Genomic DNA, 25,116 nt, shown 5'->3' on the forward strand with positions numbered 1-25,116 from the left:
ACCACCCGAGGTTGTACTGTGAGCTACCCCTTGTCGGACCCGGTATCTGAGCATGCCTCATCTGCAGGGAGGACCCTGGGAGGGCATAGGTGGCCGCAATTGGGTAGGTAGCGGTCCAGCAACTCCGCCAGGATTGGGAGAGTCGGACAAGGTTCCCATGGCTTTGACAAAGAGGGAGACCATTCAGAAGGGACCTACACAAAAGGATTTGGTCAGGGGACACAATAGGGTCTGGAAAGAGGTACTGCACACAAGCAGGGACAGGCCGACCGCATGGCAGTCTTCGTAGACAGCGGACGCACGTGAAAAGACGTGGCGATCCGAGGAGAGGCGACCCTCATAGAGCAGCCAGCAGAGGCTGTCATATCTGGACCCGGATGCCATGTTCCCCAAAGAGGTGCTGCAGCAGCTATAGAGGCTGCAGGAGAAATAAAGCAATTGAGGAGGGGTGGGGGGGAACCTTGAGTGATCCCTATGTACAGCATTAGCTGCCTGCACACAGTACATAGGACAATGACCTAAAGGGGGTCTGCAGTTCTTTTAAACTGAGGATCTATCCACTGGAAGGTCTCCCCTCACTAGATAACCCACGTTAGACCAGTAAAGGGTGGAGGAGATAGCCCCTCCCGAGGGCCGGGCGGGGTCAGAAAAGCCCGGGAAGCCAGGAGGAGGGGCCGGGAAGATCGCGGCCTAGCAGGCCCAAAAGCCGGGGCCTCGATTTATGAGGCGGCCGGGAATGGAGCGAGGGGGGCGGGACGAATCGCGGCCGACCGAGGGGCCTCCGGACCCACAAAACTAGGTGAGGAGGGTGGGGGGGGGGGGGAGCGACGCCTGGGGGTGGGCGGAACAGGGCAAACAGAGCACCTGGGAGCCGGGAACGGGCCATGGAAGATGAGGCCTAGTCCCTGCAAAAGCCGGGGACTAAAGTAGCGGGGAAGGCCCAGGAGAAGCGACGCCTGGACTGTGTGGCCAGGGAGGAGAGAAAAGACCAACCAAGGGGGAAGAGAAAGGTGGAGGAATATGGAAGCTTCCCAGGACCCCCAGCTAAGGTGGATCCCACCCCCCTGGCCACAGGAGGGAACCTAACCCTGGGGCAGGGACAGGGGAGTATACTCACTATACTCACCATCTGATGTCTTCGGGCGCCGCAGGGTCACCCCTTCGGCAGACTCAACACGGGAACCGTGGGAATGCCGGCAAGCCACTGCGGATGCAGTCTGTGGGGACTGGGTGACCGGCGATGGTACAGAAGTACGCGCCCGCAGGGGGGGGCAACTAAGGTGGAACACGATGGAGCCCCAGCCTGCAGCAGGTATAACGGTGGAGATCACCGAGACCTGCAGAAGAGAGAAAAAAAGAATAAAGAATAAAATAAAAAATAAACAGCAGGACCTGCAAAAAAGCAGGACAGGTCTGCCTCCTACGGACACTAGACAAAAACTGAATAGCCTTGTGCCTGTGGAGAGGGTATAGCCCAACGGGGAGGAGCCAACACTTTTTGTGTCTAGTGCCTCCTAGTGGTAGTTGGACATATACCCATGGTGCTGTGTCCCCCAATGCCATGCACGAGAAAAAGTGACGCTCTGCCACGCTCTCTCTCTGCACAAGAAAATGTGGCATGGGTTATTCCATTCTTATAAAGTGATTGTGTATGGCTAGTAAATGCCATCACTTTATGATCGATGGGGATTGACCTCTGAAACTCCCACCAATCCAGAGAATAATGGGCAGTAGCGCTGTGCCCCATTCTAAGTTTACCCTTCACAGCAGCACTTCTGGCCACCTGCTTGCTGTGCAGGGAACTGCAGCTGGAAGGGGGCCACATCGTGGTTCCCTGCACATCAGGTGGCTGGGCGCTGCTGTGCAATGGAAAAACAGCGAAAGGAAAGCAACAATTGTAAGAGACAAGACACATACCTAAAATATCCTCTGGATTCCAAGACTTTTGTTCCTGCTGTTGTTCCTGTGTTAACCGCTCTATATCTTCACTTGCTTCCTGAGGATTGCCATACCAACCGCCCCAGCCTGGGAACCAGGACTGGAGATACTGCAGCATCCCACTGCCCTGGCTGCCTGGGCTTGGCAGTGGGGAGCCACTAGAAAAGTCCGACATAGGTTCTCGCAGACTCTGTTAGAAAATAAAGTAGTTTAGCACTCGCACTGAAACTGGAATAACTCAAAAAAATCACTTTTTGTTAGAATAAAGGTTCGTTTCCATGTTAGAAAGATTATTCATCCTTGAATTTATACAAATTTACAGAATGTTCATAAGAAAAATAAACATGTGTGCGTATATGTTACACCTGTGTCTTAATATTAATGTTAAGTTTTATATATATATATTTTTTTATAACTTATATTTGTTATACCTTTCATTTATATGTACTGTAATTGAAAATTACAATAAAAAGATTATAAAAAAAAAAAAAAGCTGGTCCCTTATTTGCGCTATTATTTTTGAAGAGGAAACATCTAGGTCTAGCCATGAACAAGTAGACGACAAAAACCCACAAAGTGCGGCAGCACATGGCGAATACAGATCTCCTATCCTCTGCTTCATCACTCGCCTTTTGAAGTGACATCAGAACAAAAACTGTATGTTTGGAACTTCATGGAATGGGTTCCCATAATCGAGCAGCCGTCTGAAAACTGAAGATCACAACTCAACGTGCTCTTTGGAGAGATGACCCATATTATACATTCGGCAGTACGATGAATGCACCTGGGTTTCGGGGATGCCCAGGGAACGCTTTCCACTTGAATGCATAGTGTGTCATATAAATTTAGTGGAGGTGGAATAATGGTATAGTCCAGGCATGCTCAACCTGCGGCCCTCCAACTGTTGCAAAACTACAACTCCCAGCATGCCTGAACAGCCTATAGCAGGGCATTGTGGGAGTTGTAGTTTTACAATAGCTGGAGGGCCGCAGGTTGAGCATGCCTGGTATAGTCCATTTCCAGGGTTTGGCCAGATCTTCCCATCTAACATCAGGGCCTGATCTCACAGAGTGGAGGTTGTTAGAGCTGCAAAGGGGGAGCAACTCCATATAAACACATATGGGGAGATTTATCGCTTTCTGCGTCGCCGGAACTGCCTGCTGGATCCGGCAATCCAGATGCAAACAGAGGCATTTGTCAGACGGATCCGGATGCGGATCTGTCTGACAAATGCATTGAAATACCGGATCTGTCTCTCCGGTGTCATCCGGAAAAACGGATCCGATATTATTATTTTTTCACTGATTTAAATGTCTGCCCATTGCATAACATTCCACTTCTTTCCCTTAAAAAACTCTTTGGTTGCTTTTGCAGTATGCTTTGGGTCATTGTCCATCTGCACTGTGAAGTGCCGTCCAATGAGTTCTGAAGCATTTGGCTGAATATGAGCAGATAATATTGCCCGATACACTTCAGAATTCATCCTGCTGCTTTTGTCAGCAGTCACATCATTAATAAATACAAGAGAACCAGTTCCATTGGCAGCCATACATGCCCACGCCATGACACTACCACCACCATGCTTCACTGATGAGGTGGCATGCTTAGGACCATGAGCAGTTCCTTTCCTTCTCCATACTCTTAAATTCCCATCACTCTGGTACAAGTTGATCTTGGTCTCATCTGTCCATAGGATGTTGTTCCAGAACTGTGAAGGCTTTTTTAGATGTCGTTTGGCAAACTCTAATCTGGCCTTCCTGTTTTTGAGGCTCACCAATGGTTTACATCTTGTGGTGAACCATCTGTATTCACTCTGGTGAAGTCTTCTCTTCATTGTTGACTTTGACACACATACACCTACCTCCTGGAGAGTGTTCTTGATCTGGCCAACTGTTGTGAAGGGTGTTTTCTTCACCAGGGAAAGAATTCTTCGGTCATCCACCACAGTTGTTTTCCGTGGTCTTCCGGGTCTTTTGGTGTTGCTGAGCTCACCGGTACGTTCCTTCCTTTTAAGAATGTTCCAAACAGTTGTTTTGGCCACACCTAATGTTTTTGCTATCTCTCTGATGGGTTTGTTGTGTTTTTTCAGCCTAATGATGGCTTGCTTCACTGATAGTGACAGCTCTTTGGATCTCATCTTGAGAGTTGACAGCAACAGATTCCAAATGCAAATAGCACACTTGAAATGAACTCTGGACCTTTTATCTGCTCATTGTAATTGGGATAATGAGGGAATAACACACACCTGGCCATGGAACAGCTGAGAAGCCAATTGTCACATTACTTTTGGTCCCTTAACAAGTGGGAGGCACATATGCAAAGTGTTGTAATTACTACACCGTTCACCTGATTTGGATATAAATACCCTCAAATTAAAGCTGACAGTCTGTAGTTAAAGCACATCTTGTTTGTTTCATTTCAAATCCATTGTGGTGATGTATAGAGCCAAAAATGTTAGAACGGTGTCGATGTCACAATATTTATGGACCTGACTGTATAGCTGTGGTCAGGGCAGGTGTCCACATACTTTTGGTCACACTGTATTTTACTTCACTGTTGAGATTAGCTTTGAGGTTACAGGACTAAGGCTACTTTCAGACGACCGTTTTCATTCCAGGAAATACGATACATGTGTGAGCGCCAATTTCCAGGCTAAACGCTGCTCCTGTGAACGCAACATATAATGATTTATGATGCTGTGAATTCCAGTCTCACCGCTGATCTACTGAACTGTTATCATGGCATAATGTGATAACAGGACAGCAGATCAGCAGTGAGTCAGGAATTCACAGCATCATAAATCATTATATGTTGCGTTCACAGGAGCTTGGCGCTCACACATGGATCGCGTTTCCCGAAATGAACACACTCGTCTGAAAGTAGCCTAAAGCTGCACTACAAGGACATTTTGATGATAAGAGCCCCTTTTGGATTTAAGCATTGTGCAGTGTTGTTATGGAGATTTTGGGGGGAGCTTTCTGGCGATAAAAAGTAGCAAATCCAGGTTTTGTGACTTTTTAATGGCATTGTGACTTTTTTTTTTTTTTTTTGGTGGCAACCGGCATTATTATGCCGCTCTCGCCAGGTTTCCTAAAAGGGATCGTGGGCGTTAGTTCTGCTAATCGTTGAATGCATGTGTCAATGTTAACACAGAAACCACATACGGGACCATACTGCCATCTGATTCTCTCACTAGTAAAACGTCAAGCTTTAAAGGGTTTCAGTCATGAGAAATAACGTTATGTAGCTGACTGACGTTAGTGATGTGCTGATGTCAGCAGTACATAACAGTGTGCTTTATAACTCCCTGCCTGCCGCCGTTCTCCTAAAAAACACACTGTTACAATATGCTAATGAGGCTCTAGGTGCTACTGGGCCGTTGCTTCAGCACCTAGAGGCTCGGTCTACGCACCCTTTGGCACGCCCAAGTCCCGTTGATTGACTTTCGAGTTCTCCTCAGTGTCCCGTAAATCCCGCGCCTGCGCCGTCCCGTTTAGTATTCGGCGAGGCTCAGCGAGTGAAGGTCACGCTCCTGCTGCCGGCTTCCTCACTGCGCCTGCGCTGAAGGAAGGAAGCCGGCACCAGGAGTGTGTCCTTTACTCACTGCGCCTGCGCCGAATACTAAAAGGGAGCACCTAGAGGCTCCGCTATTCACAGCAACAGTCACCATCCATCCATATAGTTAATTCACTATCCTTCCCCAATGCATCTACTGTATATATCAACAGTCCATCAATTCATCACTCTTCTCCCCTCCACCGCAATATCACTACTCCATTTCATGCTCCAATACAACCTTACATTAGTAATCTAACATCACACTTATAACCCTTTCAATACAGCAGTCCCTATGGACCGTGGCATGGAAGGGGTAAATGGCTGACATCAGTGCCAGCACTGATGTAGGCCATTTCAAGCAGAGTGTCAGCTGTATGCTGACACTCTGCTAACCGCTCCGGCTATTTTATTTATTGCCACGGAATAACCCCATATTTTTAATATTTCTTATTTTTTTATTTTATTTTTTTATGGCTCCTTTTATATATTTCTATTTTTAATTTTTATGTTGATCAACTACTGATAGCTTCAGATGGGGAACTCACAGGGGGCCATTCATTCATTACTTCATTACGTACAAATACTACCATATTAAACTGCAGTTCCATGCGCCATCTGCTGGTTACAAATCCAAATTGCACCCTGAATTTTTTTACTATTCTTTTTACGCTCTTCGTAGCTAATGAAACGGGATATCGCTCTGCGCTAGCGATGCTACATCTGTGTGTGTGTGTGTCTGTGTATATATATATATATATATATATATATATATATATTATATATATATACACACACATACGTGCATGTATAAATACATCTTCACATTGTGACAAATTGATTCGTCAACCAATACAACAGCAGTGCACTCCCCTTCTAGGATGAGCTACAATTCATATAATTAACTCCACATGTTAACATACGGACCAATAGATCTCAGTGCGTATTACTGATACTTTCAATGGTGATTATTCAAAATCATGACAAGTGTATAGAGGTGCATGTAATAAAGTGAAAAGTGCGGTTAAAAACGTAACTACTATAATACCTTGCTGGGGATTTATGTATAGAGATACAAGGAGAAGGCGTCTTTACTTCTATGGAGGCACGCCACTCTTCCGCGTCTATTCCTCCTCAATGCGCATGTGTCGGTCCTTCCCCCCTTGTGACGCAGTACATAACCACCATGCGTCAACCATGGGCGGAGACCCAACGTAATGACGCCCGATCAACCGTGTCAGCGCCCACCACGCACGTCATGCATGCACCAGTGCGCTGCACCAGTCGTCCGCGCCACATCACAGATCTAATCCGCCATTTTAAATTAGGGCACTCATTAGGGCAATGCCTTGCGCCTCTATTTCTCCTTATAATCACCCAGCACAGGTAAATGTCTGAATTACAATTCAAACGGTACACACATACAGACACGTCACATATTTAACGTGGACACCTCCCTGTAGCTTCCATTGGATCCACCCCATACAGTATGCGAAATACGTCAGAACAAAGACACTACGGACGGATATTAGCTGACCATTCCTCCTGTCACCCTGAATTCGACATTTAACCCTTTAGGTTTCAAAGTGTCCAGCCGGAAGATCCACCTAAGCTCAGTTTTCTTTAAAATATTTAATCGATCCCCTCCTCTATCCAATGGTTTAACATGATCTAAGATTATAAATCTCAGGTCATTTTCCTTGTGATTTTTTTCCACAAAATGTTTCGACACGGGCAAATCCCTTCTTTTATTCCTAATGGATTGTCTGTGGTTATTTAACCTAGTTTTCATATCGCATGTGGTTTCACCAACATAGAGCCTTTTGCAAGGGCACCACAAAACATATATCACCCATGATGAATCACAAGTGAGATAATGCTTTATGTTAAAGATCTCACCCGTGTCTGGATGTGCGAACACCGATCCTTCATCCAGTAACATGGAACAATCCTTCATAAATAGGGGTTACCCTAGAAGGCTAGTGAAAAAACATGCTGATAGAGCAAGAGAAACCCCTAGAGAGGAGTTGTTGGCCTCCAAACATAGACAGGCCAGTGATAGATTGCCTTTTGTGTCATCATATAATGAGTTGAGCCCAAATATCGAAAGGATAGTGAGGCGGCATTGGGGGCTACTTAGTAGTGTTCACCCCAATATAGCTGCTTTTAAAAATCCGCCCATGATGGCATATAAAAGAGCAGGGAACATCAGGGATAAGGTTGTTCATTCCAGATTGCCTGAAAAGGGTCAACTAAGACAGACGTTTTTTAAGACAAGGCGTACGGGCTCTTTCCCGTGTCTGGGATGTGTGAACTGTAAACTGATGGATAAAGGATCGGTGTTCGCACATCCAGACACGGGTGAGATCTTTAACATAAAGCATTATCTCACTTGTGATTCATCATGGGTGATATATGTTTTGTGGTGCCCTTGCAAAAGGCTCTATGTTGGTGAAACCACATGCGATATGAAAACTAGGTTAAATAACCACAGACAATCCATTAGGAATAAAAGAAGGGATTTGCCCGTGTCGAAACATTTTGTGGAAAAAAATCACAAGGAAAATGACCTGAGATTTATAATCTTAGATCATGTTAAACCATTGGATAGAGGAGGGGATCGATTAAATATTTTAAAGAAAACTGAGCTTAGGTGGATCTTCCGGCTGGACACTTTGAAACCTAAAGGGTTAAATGTCGAATTCAGGGTGACAGGAGGAATGGTCAGCTAATATCCGTCCGTAGTGTCTTTGTTCTGACGTATTTCGCATACTGTATGGGGTGGATCCAATGGAAGCTACAGGGAGGTGTCCACGTTAAATATGTGACGTGTCTGTATGTGTGTACCGTTTGAATTGTAATTCAGACATTTACCTGTGCTGGGTGATAGGTTTTGTAATAGGGATTATAAGGAGAAATAGAGGCGCAAGGCATTGCCCTAATGAGTGCCCTAATTTAAAATGGCGGATTAGACCTGTGATGTGGCGCGGACGACTGGTGCAGCGCACTGGTGCATGCATGACGTGCGTGGTGGGCGCTGACACGGTTGATCGGGCGTCATTACGTTGGGTCTCCGCCCATGGTTGACGCATGGTGGTTATGTACTGCGTCACAAGGGGGGGAAGGACCGACACATGCGCATTGAGGAGGAATAGACGCGGAAGAGTGGCGTGCCTCCATAGAAGTAAAGACGCCTTCTCCTTGTATCTCTATACATAAATCCCCAGCAAGGTATTATAGTAGTTACGTTTTTAACCGCACTTTTCACTTTATTACATGCACCTCTATACACTTGTCATGATTTTGAATAATCACCATTGAAAGTATCAGTAATACGCACTGAGATCTATTGGTCCGTATGTTAACATGTGGAGTTAATTATATGAATTGTAGCTCATCCTAGAAGGGGAGTGCACTGCTGTTGTATTGGTTGACGAATCAATTTGTCACAATGTGAAGATGTATTTATACATGCACGTATGCACTTTATGTTCACCTGACTTGAGAAAGGTTCTGTGAGAGAACCGAAACGTTGTCAATTTTCGACATGTGTGAATAAACTGCACATTTTTTACTTCAAGGAGTGCTGCGGATTTTCGTTGTTGTATATCCGTCCTGTATCGGGGGACCACCGCGGGCACCTTACAGTTACAACTATATGTGAAGGAGTGCTGCCTGACCTTTTCCATGGATGGATGTATTATATATATATATATATATATATATATATATATATATATATATATATATACAAAAAACGGAACAGCACCTCCTGAGACAAATCGCAGGTGCAAGCTACCCGGCAATATATATGCTAGCCTACAATACTAATATCTATATTTTTTTTATATTTTACTATAATTTTTTTTTACAACAGAGCTTGAAACATTAGCGCAGGAAGGTGTTTTTACACTCATGTATTTCATCTATTTCATTTAATGTTTGTGTGTTTTGGTAAAAGATATCGACAGTATCCCCCATAACAGTGACCTCTATAGCACCCCGCCCTTTTAACAGTGAACTCCACAGTCCCCCACCCCTTAAAACTGACCCCCCTACAGTGCCCCTCCACTTTAAAATGGGACCTCCACAGCAGCCTATCCCCTTAACTTTGACCTTCATAGCAGCCCGCCCCTTTAACAGTGAGTTTCACAGCACCCCACTCCCTTGACAGTGACCTCTTCAGGGGTCCGCCCCCTTAACAGTGACCACCACAGAACCCTGCTGCCTTAACAGTGACCTCCACAGTACCCCGCTTCCTTAACAGTGACCTCACAGTACCCCGCTGCCTTAACAGTGACCTCACAGTACCCTGCTGCCTTAACAGTGACCTCACAGTACCCTGCTGCCTTAACAGTGACCTCCACAGTACCCCGCTGCCTTAATAGTGAAAACAACCACAGTACCCCGCTGCCTTAATAGTGAAAACAACCACAGTACCCCGCTGCCTTAACAGTGACCTCACAGTACCCTGCTGCCTTAACAGTGACCTCCACAGTACCCCGCTGCCTTAACAGTGACCTCCACAGTACCCCGCTACCTTAACAGTGACCTCACAGTACCCCGCTGCCTTAACAGTGACCTCACAGTACCCCGCTGCCTTAACAGTGACCTCCACAGTACCCCGCTGCCTTAACAGTGACCTCCACAGTACCCCACTGCCTTAACAGTGACCTCCACAGTACCCCGCTGCCTTAACAGTGACCTCCACAGTACCCCACTGCCTTAACAGTGACCTCACAGTACCCCGCTGCCTTAACAGTGACCTCCACAATACCCACTTGCCTTAACATTGACCTCACAGCACCCCGCTGCCTTAACATTGACCTCACAGCACCCTGCTGCCTTAACAGTGACCTCCACAGCAGTTGCCTTTTTAATAGTGGCCCCTGCCCCCTTAACAGTGACCTCCACAGTGTTCGCCCCTTTAACAGTGACCCCCACAGTGGCCACAGCGATCATCAGACGGGGACAGCTGTGACTGTCTCTGTCATAGGTGCTGGGACCAATCAGCTGTCTGTGACAGCTGTTGTCACTGGGTGTTTACTCACAGTGACAGTTTAACTGCAGAACGAGAATGCACGTCCTAGTGCCTGAAGTACCTGCAAGTTAGGACGAGCATTCTTGTCCAAGGTCCTGAACGTGTTATCAACTCCCTTTTAATCAGAAAAAATATAGACACGTCATCAGCAGCTTCTAACCTCTGCCAGCTCATGTTGCTTTTTCAATCTGTCATGTACTTGCTGTCTCAAGATTGACAATTCTTCAAAAGACTGTTCTTCTTCGATCCGATCCAACTCAGCCTGAAATAAAATCAGATTCCGTGTATATTAACTGGAAAGCAAAGGGTGTCACTGACATTAGTGGATTATTTTGGTAACAGATTGTGTATGGGGTTTTATGTTACAAGGACCTCTATGAGGAGACCGGGGGTCCTGTAACCTCTATTCATGCATTATATGCAGTCATAAGCAGGAAATGATGAAAGGAGGGGTGGCTGTGCTTGCAAGCAGCCCTCTGCAAGGTACCCTGCTCTTTCAGGAACGCTCACAGAATTCAATGGAGAAAGCTGCAAGCAAGTGTGGACAACTATCGGGTAGAACCGTGTGCACGTGTGTCCGGGGGGTCCTGGAGGTGGGATAAAACAGTTTAACTTTTGTTTCCCAAATATTTTTTACAACAAGCTAGCTGACATGGTGCGATTCGTTTCTCCACAATGCAAAAGGTAACAATGCCCACCTCATGCTCAGCAGATAACTGGATCCCTTGCAGACGATTATAATGCTTCTCACAATAGAAAACCGCATCCTGAGCTCGATGGAGCAAGAACTCCAGGCGTAAGCGCTGCCTCTGCTCCTGGATCTCAGACAAGTTTGCATTTAGTGCAAAAAGCCACCATTCCCTACAACTGTGAGAAAAATGATCACAGGTTCATATCAGATAATACACAGAGCATATCTCTTATGTCGAATCTCAGATGGTTGGCGGAAGAGGATTGTGGCTTCTGTTATTTAGGCTAGGTTCACACCTGAGCGTTTTACAGCGCATTCCTACGCGCTGTAAAACGCTCAACGGGCAAAAACCAATGTTTCCCTATGGGCATGGTTCTCCGCTGAGCGTTTTACAGCGCGTACGAACGCGCTGTAAAACGCCCTACGCCCCAAGAAGTACACAAGCTTCTTTGGGGCGTATTGTCGCACGTATTGTGGCAGTTTTTCATTGGATGCCTCTGTGGTTAATCACACAAATGCGCGTACTACGCGCGTTTCCAAAATACAAAAACGCCCCAAAATACGCCTCAAAAACGCCTGTAAAAAGCGCTCATCGAATACGCTCAGGTGTCAACCCAGAGATAACGACACAGATGTAAACAGAGCCTTAAGGCGGTATTACACCAGCTCTTTAACGATAATCTGCTTGTGTAATACTGCCGACGATTACCCGATGAGAAAGCAAATGCTTGTTCATCGGGTAATCACAATCTTTCAGCATGTTTAAAAATCATTGCTTGCCAGTGGCAGATCGTTCTGTGTAATCACAATCTGCTGCCGGCAGACAATGAGTCAATATGGGGATGAGCGATGGCATAAGCGTCTGCACAATGCTTACTTTTTTAATACTGGAACTTTCGGTCTCCATTTTCTGTACTTCATCTGTCGTTCTTTTCTATCAAAGTCGTCAACAAATTCCACAATTTGCTGATATTGTGCCTAGATTACAATACAAAATATTGAACAATATTGCAATCCTGCTTCCAACCATACTTACTCATAATAATTACAAATTGGGACGCTCACTCATCCTAGGAATGCAGGGGCTGCTGTAGTCCTTTCACTGCGCATCCGGGTGACCCAGTGCGCCGATGTTCAGGGAAAGACTGTGAAGGGGCTGCAGCACTAAATCCGCCCTAATTTCTTTATTCTCAGGAACATTGAGAGCCCCAGAACACGGGCGTCCAAAAATCGTCAATATGGCTGGAATACCCCATGAATTAAAAACTTCCAAACAAAGGGATCGCTAATAAACACAGTGCTCATTCTGAACCTACAGGCGTCCATTAAAGGGCTTCTGTCACCCCCCAAAAGTCATTTTTCATTTTTGGGCTAATTAAAATCCTTATAGGAGGGGGCGTTTTTTTGAAAGGAGGATGCGGCGGCTACCAGCAAGTAACCGCCCTACTTGCTGGTAGCCAGGTAATTAACATATTATAAAAGTGCGGTTTTTAAAGAAACTAGACAACAGATAAGGGTACGAGCACTATATATTGAATAATCGCACTATAAGGATTTTAATTAGCCCAAAAATGAAAAATTACTTTTGGGGGGTGTCAGAAGCCCTTTAACATTAGAGGGAAAATGGCTGAACCTGCTGATTTTGACAGGGCTAGACAACCATTTAATATGTATCCGATGTCCTGACTTTCCCATAACAGCAGATGTCAGGGGATTGAAGGATTGGCTTGTTGGATTCCAACATGCCCAATGGTTTTGTCCTCACAGAATTAAGTCGCCACCAGAGATTCCCCTCTACCCACTATAAGCATGTGTATGCATGGGCAAGCTTAGCATTAAGTTGTATGGGGGAGTTGGGAGACTAAAGGCGCATTTAGATGCTGCGAGGAGCAGCTGATCGTCGCAATCACCTCCACAGTATGAAAACGACCAATAGCTGCTGCGGTCACTCGTCCCCATACAAAATCATTGTTCCTGGCGCGAGCAGAGTGCTGTTTAGACAGCATGATCTGCTGCTCAAGAACGATGATTGAGGTGTCCGCACCTCAGATCATTTCACCCAACGAACAAGTGTTTTGTTCGTTCATGGGGTGATCCGAGGCACCTTTAGACAGGCAAATTATCGGAAATGAGCGTCCGTAACAGATATCTAAGTGTTCCGCTTAACAGATATCTCAAGTTTACAGGAACCTTATGACTCCACAACAGATCTACTCAAACTACAATACACTAGCCAAAATCTTAAAAGGGGCCTGTCAGCAGATATTGTTGTTTCTTATTTGCTTTGTATACAGGGTATTATGATCTGTATACAAAGAAAATTTGGATTGAGCGTAATAGGCGCATGATCATTACTTGCCTGGGGATGAAAAGCTATTAGTTATGCTCAATGCCAGATAGGGCTGCAGCTCTCGACTATTTTTGTAAATCGAGTATTATACAGATTAATCCAATGATTAATCAAGTACTCTAATAACAATCTCCAGTGTAATCATCTGCCCCTCCCATGCCATCAGCTGCCCCCCCCCCCCGTGCCACCAGCTTCCAATCCAGTGCCATCAGCTGCCCCATCAGTGCCATCAGTAAGATAAAAAACTAGCGATAATGAGTGTTTATAATGTCATAGATCAGGAGTCCGTCTGCTACTGGTCTGATGGAAAAAATAGATTTTTGTACTTACCGTAAAATCCTTTTCTCGTTGGAAGCATTGGGGGACACAGCACCATGGGTATAGGCCCAGCTGCCACTAGGAGGCTGACACTAGAAAAGAAAAGTGTTGGCTCCACCCAGATGGGCTATACCCTCTACTCAGAAACTAAACTAACCAGTTGGTCCGAAAGCAGTAGGAACATCAAAAAAAACAGACAAACAGTGAAACCAACATGTCCTAAACCAGAAAGAGGACCATTATCAAAGGGTTCCGGGAAATCCGGAAAACCTGAATGAAGAAGAAAACAACAAGGGTGGGATCTGTGTCCCCCAATGCATCCAACGAGAAAAGGACTTTACGGTAAGTACAATAATCAATTTTTCTCATGAATGGCATTGAGGGACACAGCACCATGGGACGTCCCAAAGCAGTCCCCTAGGGGGGGAAAAAACAGCCATGCGAAGAACCTAGCGCACAGCCGCTTGCAGAACCTTGCGACCCAAACCGGCATCAGCAGAGGCCAAGGAATGAATATGGTAAAATCTGGACAAGGTGTGAACTGAGGCCCAGGTGGCGGCCTTGCAGACCTGGGTTGCAGAGGCTAAATGCCGGACCGCCCATGATGCCCCGACCGCCCTAGTGGAGTGAGCGGTCAACCGGAAGGGGGGCTCACGACCCTTCGCCACATAGGCTTTCTTGACAGCCGACCTAATCCAACAGGAGATGGTAGCTTTGGAGGCTTGTAAAGCCAAACCGTGCGGAGGATAGCCACCGAGTTAGCAGCCGCCCTACCAGAGCAGCGTGCCGATTCCAGGGAAGCATCACAAAAGTACCTGGAGGCCTGGAGAAGAGGAGAGGCAAGGAGATGGAGCTCCCCCATAGCAAAATCCGTGGGTAAGGACCGAACAAGCCGTCTGATCCAGACCATAAAGGCCTTAGCCACCCAAGACGCGGCAAATGCAGGGCAGATAACGGAACCTGCTGCAAAGTATACAGACTTGGACAAGGAGTCTATCTTCTTGTCCAATGGATCAGACAAGAACGCTGTGTTGGCCAAAGGAAGGGTGGTGGCCTTAGCAAGTCGGGCCACTTGTGGATCTACCTAAGAAGGGACAGAACACATAGTAATGGACTCCTCGGAAAAGGGAAAGAGGACGTCTGAACCCTTGGCAGGCTGAAGCTGCCTATCCGGGTGACGCCACTCCTTGGCCAGGAGTGCGTCCAGATCCACATGGTTAGGGAAAACCAAAGCAGGGCGCCTGGAACGGCGGAATGATATGGATTCCTGAGCCGAGGAGGAGGGGTCTTCCTGCACGTGGAGAGCGTCCCTAACTGCCCTTATGAGATTCTGCATGGCCGCAGACAGGGCAGTGCTCTGCACTGATCCGGAATCAGAGTTAGAGGAGTCCCCTGAGGCGGCGGAAGTTGCGGCATGGGAGAATTCGTCGCCAGCCTCAGACCTGTCCTGGGAATGACCCAAGGATGCTGAGGAGGAGCGGGACATGGTTGTGACAACCCGAGGTCTTTTGCGGGACCTGGTGTCAGAACCAACACAGAAGGGATGGTCAGGGCGTCCTGAGAGGGTATGGGGGCAAGGCACTGCACACAAATGGGCTCAGGCTGACCGCAAGGCAACTTTTTATTACAGTGGGTGCACGTATATTACGACGACCCCGCGGCGGGGCTGGGAGTCTTCTCTGGAAAAGGACATTAGGGCTGAGTGAGAGCCTGAAAAAAAGGAAAGCAGCCAGCCAGAGGCTGTCCTATCGCACACCAGGTGAGTGCCAGAAAGGTTGCCAGAAAGGTTGCAGGAGATTGGAGAGCGTCCCTCAGAAGTGCTGGAAAAATGGAGGTCCCAGAGGAAGAACTAGCCAGAAGAAGGCAAACTCCGCGCTAAACTGGGATAGGAGGGGAAGGAGACCCCTCCCAGGAGCCGAGAGAAGCAGGAAGGGGCCAAGAAAAAAGCCTGGGAAGCAAGGGGAGGGGACGAGAAGGATGCGACCTAGGCTAGGTAAAAGCCGGGGCCTCGATTAATGGAGCGGCCGGGAGAGGAGCGCCGTCGGCGGGACGGAACCACGGGATACCGGGGGCCCTCCAGAAGGAAAAGAACAGGTGAGGGGGACTCCTGAGGAGAAGCGACGCCCAGGAAGGGAAAAACCGGGGGAAACAGAGCCCCAGGGGCCCGAGGACAGGGCAGGGAAGATGCGGCCCAGTCCCAGGCAGAGGCCGGGGACTAAAGTAAAGGAAGGCCAGGGCCAGGGAGAGGCATAGGTGGTTGGAGGCCCAGCTAACCAAGAGGGCCGGTGTGGTGGACTCCGGAAAGAGGGGGGCCCCCCTCACAAGGTGAAAAATGCCCCCTCCCAGGTTAAGTTAACAGTGCTGGGTCAGAAACTAGGAATTTATGCATTGCAGGCAAACACTTTAACCTGGGGAGCCACAGGCCATGCTAGAACCAGGGGGAAAATAAGGGGAAAAGGGGGACCTCACAGGCCCCTCGATATGAGGTGCTCTAACCCCCTGGGAAAAGAGGGGAACTAATGGGACAGGTACGCAGGGAGAATATTCATTGTCCGACGTCTTCAGGCAGCGCAGGGTCACCCCTTTGGCAAACTCGCACATGTGTGGGTGTCTGAGCAGAGGGTATAGCAGCCCATCTGGGTGGAGCCAACACTTTTATTTTCTAGTATCAGCCTCCTAGTGGAAGGTGGTCATATACCCCATGGTGCTGTATCCCCCAATGCCATTCACAATAAAGACAGAAAATCCAAATGCTGTTACTAGAGAATGTCAGCTCTGTACACAAAAAAGGAGTCAAGATTTTTAATAAAGATCAATTGAAAAAATTATTTTTAGCTCAAACTAAGTACAATGCAATAATTAAAAAAAAATGCCCCCAAAAGGTGTACATAGCCTTTAAGAACTTGGATACAAAGTAAATATAACAAAGGAAGGAACTTGTGACAGATGCCCCTTTAAAGGCCACCATACACATCAGTGTATTGTCGGCTGGACCTGGCTGACAATCTAATATGTATGGGGAGATCCCAACTCTACCCTGACTGATGATATCTGGGAAGAGGAGGATTAGACAAAATTTGTTTTTTTGTCCCATTTTTTTGTTCTCCCAGAAGATGAGCCACTATCAGAGGCTCCTCTCTTCCCTTGGAAACAAACCAAAACAATGGTGTATGTGTATGAGATAGCTGCTGTGCGAGCGTGCATTCAGCCAACAGCTATTGCAGGTATACAGGCACCTTAATCTTTTCATGATCTGGCACAATTTACACAATTTTACCTGTGAAAGAGTAAGTGGTATTGTCTTTAAACATATGTCACACTCTATTCGTGGCTGATGTCTTGACCGTAAAGGCTCTTTGGAGCAGTTTCTTTTCAGGAGTGCTGAGCTGCACACAGGTTCCAGGATATACTGATGCTCACGACCCTCCATGCTTTTGTCCATTGCATCCTGAACAAGAATAGACATAAAATTCTACGATGTCACTTGTGCCTGGGGTTACATGGACCTATCTTGGGTTACAATAAAGAATAGCATTATGTATTCTTTTGGCCTTCTGTATACCTGTAGCTCCCCAGGAGGTAGGTCACCTAGTAAAGTGCTGTTAACATCCCAGTATATGCTGAAATCTTCAACTTCAAGTTGTTTTTTTCGTAGGAATTTCTCCACCTGTGTTAGAAAGCATTACGTGAAAACGTGTCAGTGCAGATGTACATACCCATAACCCAGTTTAAAGTCCTTCAGCCATTTCACCCACTGCAAACAAGTACATGAAATTAAAGGGGTTATCATGGAAATGATAATCTTTCATCAGGATCGGGAGCTCCAGGCAGTTTACCAAGCACAGCGCCGTACATTGTATAGGGTCTATGCTTGATTCACTTCAATGGGGCTGAGCTGCCACTAGGCCATGTGATTGATGTATGGTCACGTCACATGGCCCAAAAAGAGGCCGCGTCACGCCTCTTTCAACAGCTGATCGATGGAGATCCTGGGTGTCGGACCCCCGCCAATCTGATATTGACGACCTATCCTGAGGTCATCGATATAATTTACCATATAACCCCTTTAAGCATAGGGCTGAAAGATATGGAGAAGCCGCTCAGCAGGAAAAATGATTGGCTCTTGGTTGACTACAATGAGCTGACCATGCAGCATGCAAAAAAGTAGAGACAAGCTGACAACAAACTAATAGTGTTAAGCTGCACCTGTACTTGCCATTCTTTCAAATGGCATGTTCTGGCACAGTCCAGCAAACTAACAATAATCCAAATGTGGATTCCGCGGCCAGGACGCACGGTATAAGTCGCACAGCAGTTTACTATCGTAGCTGCCATATTGTTCTGGAGATTGCTGGTGGTCACATACAGTAGGTCACATCCCACCCCACTAAATGGACATCCTAGCGATATGCCATCAATGTTTGAGTCATTCCCTTTAAGAAAATGTCATACAATGTACAGTGGGGCAACATTTTGGGGGAAGGCACTTCTCTGTTCCAGCGAGACAATTTCTGGTAGAACAGGGAATCCTGTCCATAAAACGTGGTCTGCCGTGATGGTTGTGGAAAATACTTTACTGGTCTGCACAGATCCATAATCACAAACTCAATAAACAGCTCTGACGGCAGCCAAGTCTTATGGCTGTGACCCAACAGACTTCACTCATGTGCCAAAATGGACGTGAACCACCACAGGCAAAAGAGTAAGAGGCAGCACAGAGAGCAAGTGGGAGGCCGCACACTGTTCACACATTCCCTTACCGGCTCACGACTGGCATTTTGCACAGAGACGTTTTTTATGCAGACTCCAAAAGCAAATGGATGGGAAGGATAAGTTATACCATCTTCAAATCTTAAATGGACATCCTGAATTTTTAGCTGTAACAGTAGAAAGAAAAGCACACATTATTGCAAGCGCTAAAAGCATGCACACAAAGGCTACATTGTCCACATCACATAGACCCAATCATGGTGAATAGAATTTGAATAAAAAGTTAATGAATGAAGCTTCACCAGCCACCATGTTTGGGAAGGGGTGGGGGGGGACATTCCGTGCTGAATAATTTTCCTAATATATCTTTATAGCAGTTGGACCTTCATTTTTGTAATGCAGAGTTTCAAATCTGCTGCACAGACATAAAGCTAACATTCTAGCAACCTGCAGGCACCACTAGGGGGAGCTTCAGAAATGATTGCCTACTGTCTATGCATTCAGCTTCAAGGCAGTATCTGCAGGCAGACAGACTTTTATAACGTGAAGGTCTTATCCCACAATGGTCATGTCTCACCTCTGCACAGAATGTAGTGATTAGTGGGGCTCCCAAAGGGGATATTGAATACAATGGCTGCAGTAAGCAGGAGTTTGAGTGGAGCGCCAAGCATGCTCAAGGCCATTACAACCAATGTCTATGGAGCAGACAAAAACATCTGAGTGGCGCAATCTGCTGTTTCAGTCACATTGAATGGAGTGACAGGGAGCATGTGTGACCACCACACTCAATTCAAACCCTTTCCTACTCAGGCTGTACAATGAGGCGGAAAAGGGGTTCTAGTGATGATAGAGTGCAAAACGGGGTACCCCTAACTACTGGACATTTATCACCTAACCTGAGTATAGATGATAAACGTTTATTGTGTGAGATCCCTTTAACTCTATGGTTAAACAGTAGATATAATACAGAACACAAATACATATGAACTTCCTTTTCACTCACTTCAATGTTGTCCACAATTCTGGTCACAATAGAAGCGGTGACAGAATACCAGTAGGATTCTCCCTTCTGTTCCTGTTCACTCTGCAACAATCAGAAAAAAATCTAAATGTGGTGCAACAATAAAAGATCTGAATGGATTACTAAAGGGGACAACTTCATAAACCTCAATTTCACAAACTATAGTAAATAAACTGTAATAACTAAGCCAAGGCAAAAGGGAGGAACCCCATCTGGACAACAATGCTACACCATTTATTCACTATGGGACAGTCGGAAGTAGCCAAGTGCTACAATGGATGGAGGGGTGGTGCACACGCTCGGCCTGTAGGATGGGGCAATGTCTCCTATATAGTTAAGGGTGGGTTCACACTACCGTTATGCCATTCTGGTATAGTTTCTGTTTATAAAGGAATAGAACGGAATGGCCAGACGGAATGCAAGATGGAAGCCTTTAAGAGGCATTCCGTTTTGCTCCGTCCTAATAGAAGTCTATGGGCAGCATAACGGATCCGTCTAGTTTCCGTTATGCAAGACGGAAACAAAGTTCTGTCAATAGGTCTTTTTTTCAACATAATATACTAAAAATGAATGAATGAACAATGACTTCAGAATGGAAAGGTCATCAGTATCTAATCGGTGGGGGTCCGACACCCAGGACACCCACAATCAGCTGTTTGAGAAGGCACTGGAGGTCCTGCGAGTGCCGCGCCCTTCTCACAGCTTTTCCTAGGCCGAGTGACGAAACATTCATGTGTCACGTCACGTTTGAAATTTTATAAAAAGCTGGAAACCCTGTTGTTATGATTACTCCTGACATACCTTCCATTTCTCCTCCAGGACTTTCAGCAGAACTTTCTTGCGTGCGTTCTCGAATAACTTTTCCTTTAACTCATCAAAGTCTTCTTGTTTGTCAGGAGATCCAACTAAATGAAGCCTGGAGATCGAAATTACCCAAGGATCCAAATGTGGACGATAAAAAGGGATTTGGATCCTTATCTTTCCAATAAAACCTAATAGTAAAACAGCGAAAAAATTTACTGAACTGGGACCAAAAATATGGACTTCAGCATTTAACCCCTTCTATCCCAGGCCTGTTTTCACCTTCCCGCCCAGGCCATTTTTTGCAAATCTGACGTGTCACTTTATGTGGTAATAACTTTGGAATGCTTTTACTTATCCCAGCCATTCTGAGACTGTTTTCTCGTGACACATTGTACTTCATGACAGTGGTAAATTTGAGTCGATATATTTCACCTTTATTTATAACATTTCTAAATTAGAATTTCTCTACTTTTAAGACAGATAATAATGCCTCAAAATAGTTATCAGTCAAAATCCCCCATGTCTGCTTTATGTTGGCATCATATTGTAAATATCATTTAATTTTTTCATGACGTTAGAAGGCTTGGAATTTTAGAAGCAATTTTTCAAATTTCGGGGTTACGTAATGGAAACCACCCATAAATGACGCAATTTTACTAACTTTGTTAACACTTTAGGCGTTCCACAAGAATTGAAGGAAAATGGAGGGTAATTTTTTTGCAGATTTTTTTCTTGCAACACAACAAGGGTTAACAGCAAAATAAACCTCAATATGCATTAGGCCTCATGCATACGGCCGTTGTTTTGGTCCGCATCCGAGCCGCAGTTTTGGCGGCTCAGATGTGGACTCATTCACTTTAATGGGGCCACAAAAGATGCGCAAAAAAGATATAACCTGTCCTATTTTTGTCTGAGCTTTGTGGACAAGAATAGGCAGTTATAGTAAAGGCTGTCCGTGCCGTTCCGCAAATTGCGGAAAGCACACGGACGCTATCCGTGTTTTGCGGATCTGCAGTCCGCGGACCGCAAAAAACGTAACGGTCGTGTGCATGTAGCCTTACTCTGATTTTGAAGTTTACAGAAACACTTCATATGTGGTCGTAAACTGCTGTCAGGGCACATGGCAGTGGTCAGAAGCACATGGTTTTTGGAGGCAGATTTTACTAGAATGGTTTTTGGGCACAATTCTGTATTTGAACAGACCCTGACATACCCCCACACTGGAAACCCTCAAAAAGTGACAACATTTTGGAAGCTACACTCCTCAAAGAATTAAGGGTTGCACTGAGCACTTTGACCCCATAAGCGTTTTTTACGGAATTTAGAAACACTTGGCTGTGAAAATGAAAAGTTTAATTTCTTCCAATAAATTGTTGATTTAGCCCGAAATTTTTCATTTTCACAAGGGGTGACAGGAGAAAAAGCACCCCATAATTTGTTACCAATTTTCTCCTAAATATTTTTTTTGAGCGATAGTCTTATGTGGCGGTTAATTTTTTGCGGGATGAGATGCCGTTTTCATTGGTACCATTTTGGGGTATATCTGACTTTTTAATCACTAGATATTACGCATTTTGTAAGGCAAGGTGGCAAAAAATTACTGTTCTGGCACAGTTTTTATTTATTTTACAGCATTCACCTGACAAGGCATCTCATGTGATATTTTTATAGAGCAGGTTGTTACGAAAGCGGTGATACCTAATGCGTCTATTTTTATTTTTGTTTTACACAGCAAAAGCATTTTTGAACACAATAAAATCTTGTTTTTGTATTGCCATTTTCTGAGAGCCATATTTTTTTTATTTTTTGAGCAATTGTCTTAGATAGGGTGTCTTAGACCCTTAGATAGAGTCTCATTTTTTGCGGGATGAGATGACGGTTTGATTGGTATCTTTTTGCGGTACATATGACTTTTTGATAGCTTGGTATTGCACTTTTTGTCAACCAAGGTGAATGGCTGTTTTGGCACAGTTTTTTTTTTTTTTTTACGCCATTCACCTGGCAGCATGGATCATGTGATATTTTATAGAGCCGGTCGATATGGATGTGGCAATACCTAATATGTCCCTTTTTTATAACCTAAGTATGGAAAAGGGATGCTTTTTTTTTTTTTATTATATAAAACACTTTTTTTAAACTTTTTTTTTGTCCCCCTATGGGACTTCAACTTTTGGGGGTCTGATCCCCTCTACAATGCATTAAGATACATCTGTATTGTAAAGCCTTTTCTTTAAAGGGAACCTGTCACCAGGATTTTGTGTATAGAGCTGAGGACATGGGTTGCTAGATTGCCGCTAGCACATCCGCAATACCTAGTCCCCATAGCTCTGTGTGCTTTTATTGTGTAAAGAAAACGATTAGATACATATGCAAATTAACCTGAGAGGAGTCCTGTCCCTGACTCATCTCACATACAGGACTCCTCTCAGGTTAATTTGCATATGGATCAAATCGTTTTTTTTAAACAATAAAAGCACACAGAGCGATGGGGACTTGGTATGGCGGATGTGCTAGCGGCCATCTAGCAACCCATGTCCTCAGCTCTATACACAAAATCCTGGTGACAGGTTCCCTTTAAGTGTATAACACAGTGTAATACACTTACAGCCTGCTTGCCTGTGAGATTCAGGGGGCTGGATCTCACAGGGTTACATGGAAGGCATTGGACTGCCTTCCCAGCTATCGGGTCCCCGTCACCGCATTGCGGGGACCCGATGGGGACAGGGAAGGAGCTTTGTGCCTCCACACACCCCGCGGTCAGCACTGACTGTGGCACAGCTAGGGTTAATGCGCCTGCATCTGTGTTTTCATGGATGCCGGTGCATACAACATGGGCATTGCTGTCAGGAACAGCCAGGCCCCTGCTGCTAATCGGGCGCAGCTCCTGCAACTGCCCGATCAGCGCGCTGTAGCTGTACGGCACTGGGCAGCAAGTTACTTCCCGCAGCGCTGCACTATCACGGCGCTGGTAGGGAAGAGGTTAATACCGACTAAGTGTGGGGCTTGTATCACACACACTAGGCACAACACAATGTATAGATTTTGGCAAGAATGTTCCTTTAAAGGCTACATACTCCACAGTGAACAACTGCTTTATTCTCTGGATGCATACAAAATGAAAAATGAAGTAACCGTGCAACTGGTGTGCTCGGCTATCTCTGGTGCTCCCATGGAAATGAATGGAGCGTAGGCACACTTTTTAGACCAGCCGCCCCCATCCATTTCATGGGGGCTCCACAAGGTACAGGGCCCTCGTTCTCGTGATCAGTGGGGGTTAGTGTTGAGCAAATCGACCCGTCTCCATACAGCATTAAAATGTATGGGCTCCGGCGAGGCGAAGTGAGTTATCATCGTAGTCTGACTTCGGCCATCAATTTTTAAACTTTAAAACCATTTTAAAACATGGATCCGAAGTCAGCTTCGGTACCGACTGGTACCTCTGTACCGAAGTCGACTTTGGATCCATGTTTTAAAATGGTTTTAAAGTTTAAAAATCAACCAAGACTTAATAATAACTCACTTCGCCTCGGCAGAACCCATACATTTAAATGCTGTATGGAGACAAATCTCTGTACAACATTCAAACAAAGTTTGAGATCTATGATCCAAAGCTCACTTCATTCAACACTAATGGGGGTCTCAGTGATTGGACCCCGACCAACCTAATAGACTGCTCCTGTCACGCCGGTCTTTGAAATTAGGTGCATCCTCTGGCAGTCAGCACTGCCGTTAAACTTAAACTCTATAGGGCTGTCAAAAATAGCGCACAGCCATCTATGGCAGACCCATAGAGTTTGGATGGCGTGGAAGCGCACATGCTCGACACTACTCCACTCAGATGGGGAAACATAGGCTTCCCATTTTGGTGGTCATGGGGATACCAGTAGTCAGACCCCCACCAATCAGACACTAATAGGCTTTGAGTACAGAAAAAAATGTGGAATTTTCCATCAAGGTAGAGCGACAATTCAGAAACTAGAATATGAACCTGATGGAAAGCAGTCTGATCTGGAGCCCCATAATGACCGGGATTATCAGTCCCTCCAGGTCTTGTCTCATAAGCTCCACATCTTCACATTTCATACAATACCTGCTTTTACTTCAAACGGTAATTCCAGTTCTTTCAAAGCATCTTTTTTTAATGGCAGGTTCTCCAGTTCCACCGCACCTGTAACACATTGATAGAAGGGTTATGTAACAGATCTAAAAATGTCTCTGCGTTATTACCACACCCTGTTCTTATGTAACAGTCTCAGGACCAGGAAGGGTTAAACCCGGAATGTGATCCATCCAGAATCCGCGCATACAGTGCAGGCCTGTCTGATAGAGGACTCATACACTGCTAATTCAATAGGCGACAGGCAGGTTTCTACGGCAGTGATTTCCCCATATACTTCCATTATTGTGCTGCGGTGGGGGACTGAAGGGAATTAGGCCAGACCATCCGGCCAAGCCACGACCACGCCACGTCCACCCACGACAGCCAATGACAGCACAATTTTGCAGCCAGCTTATCCAGCTTCTATTTCAGAAAAAGTGGAACAGGTGCTTCATAACCACCATGGCTTGTTCTCACCACCATATTCCTCAATGCATGTACACCACAACACCAACATTTATAAGTCTGTGACTTATTATAAAACTATCTGGCAGATGCCACCACTAGGTGGAGCTCAGTGCATAACAAT

The 25,116-nt window shown here is 45.7% G+C and overlaps 1 protein-coding gene across 2 annotated transcripts in view; it reads right to left on the reverse strand.

The window, feature by feature from the left end:
• The window catches only part of VPS13D (vacuolar protein sorting 13 homolog D), a 351,123-nt gene that overhangs the window by 298,586 nt on the left and 27,421 nt on the right, over positions 1 to 25,116 (reverse strand). For both annotated transcript variants that reach the window (XM_040429067.1, XM_040429073.1), the window contains exons 3-12: positions 24,519 to 24,596; positions 20,426 to 20,616; positions 19,607 to 19,687; positions 18,654 to 18,770; positions 17,456 to 17,560; positions 17,171 to 17,341; positions 12,103 to 12,203; positions 11,233 to 11,401; positions 10,695 to 10,796; positions 1,918 to 2,128 (exon numbers count right to left, since the gene is read on the reverse strand). In XM_040429067.1, the coding sequence (XP_040285001.1) occupies positions 1,918 to 2,128; positions 10,695 to 10,796; positions 11,233 to 11,401; positions 12,103 to 12,203; positions 17,171 to 17,341; positions 17,456 to 17,560; positions 18,654 to 18,770; positions 19,607 to 19,687; positions 20,426 to 20,616; positions 24,519 to 24,596 (1,326 nt within the window). The remainder of the gene's footprint in view (positions 1 to 1,917; positions 2,129 to 10,694; positions 10,797 to 11,232; positions 11,402 to 12,102; positions 12,204 to 17,170; positions 17,342 to 17,455; positions 17,561 to 18,653; positions 18,771 to 19,606; positions 19,688 to 20,425; positions 20,617 to 24,518; positions 24,597 to 25,116) is intronic.

This window comes from Bufo bufo, chromosome 1 (genome assembly GCF_905171765.1).
Source record: "Bufo bufo chromosome 1, aBufBuf1.1, whole genome shotgun sequence".
NCBI lineage: Eukaryota > Metazoa > Chordata > Amphibia > Anura > Bufonidae > Bufo > Bufo bufo.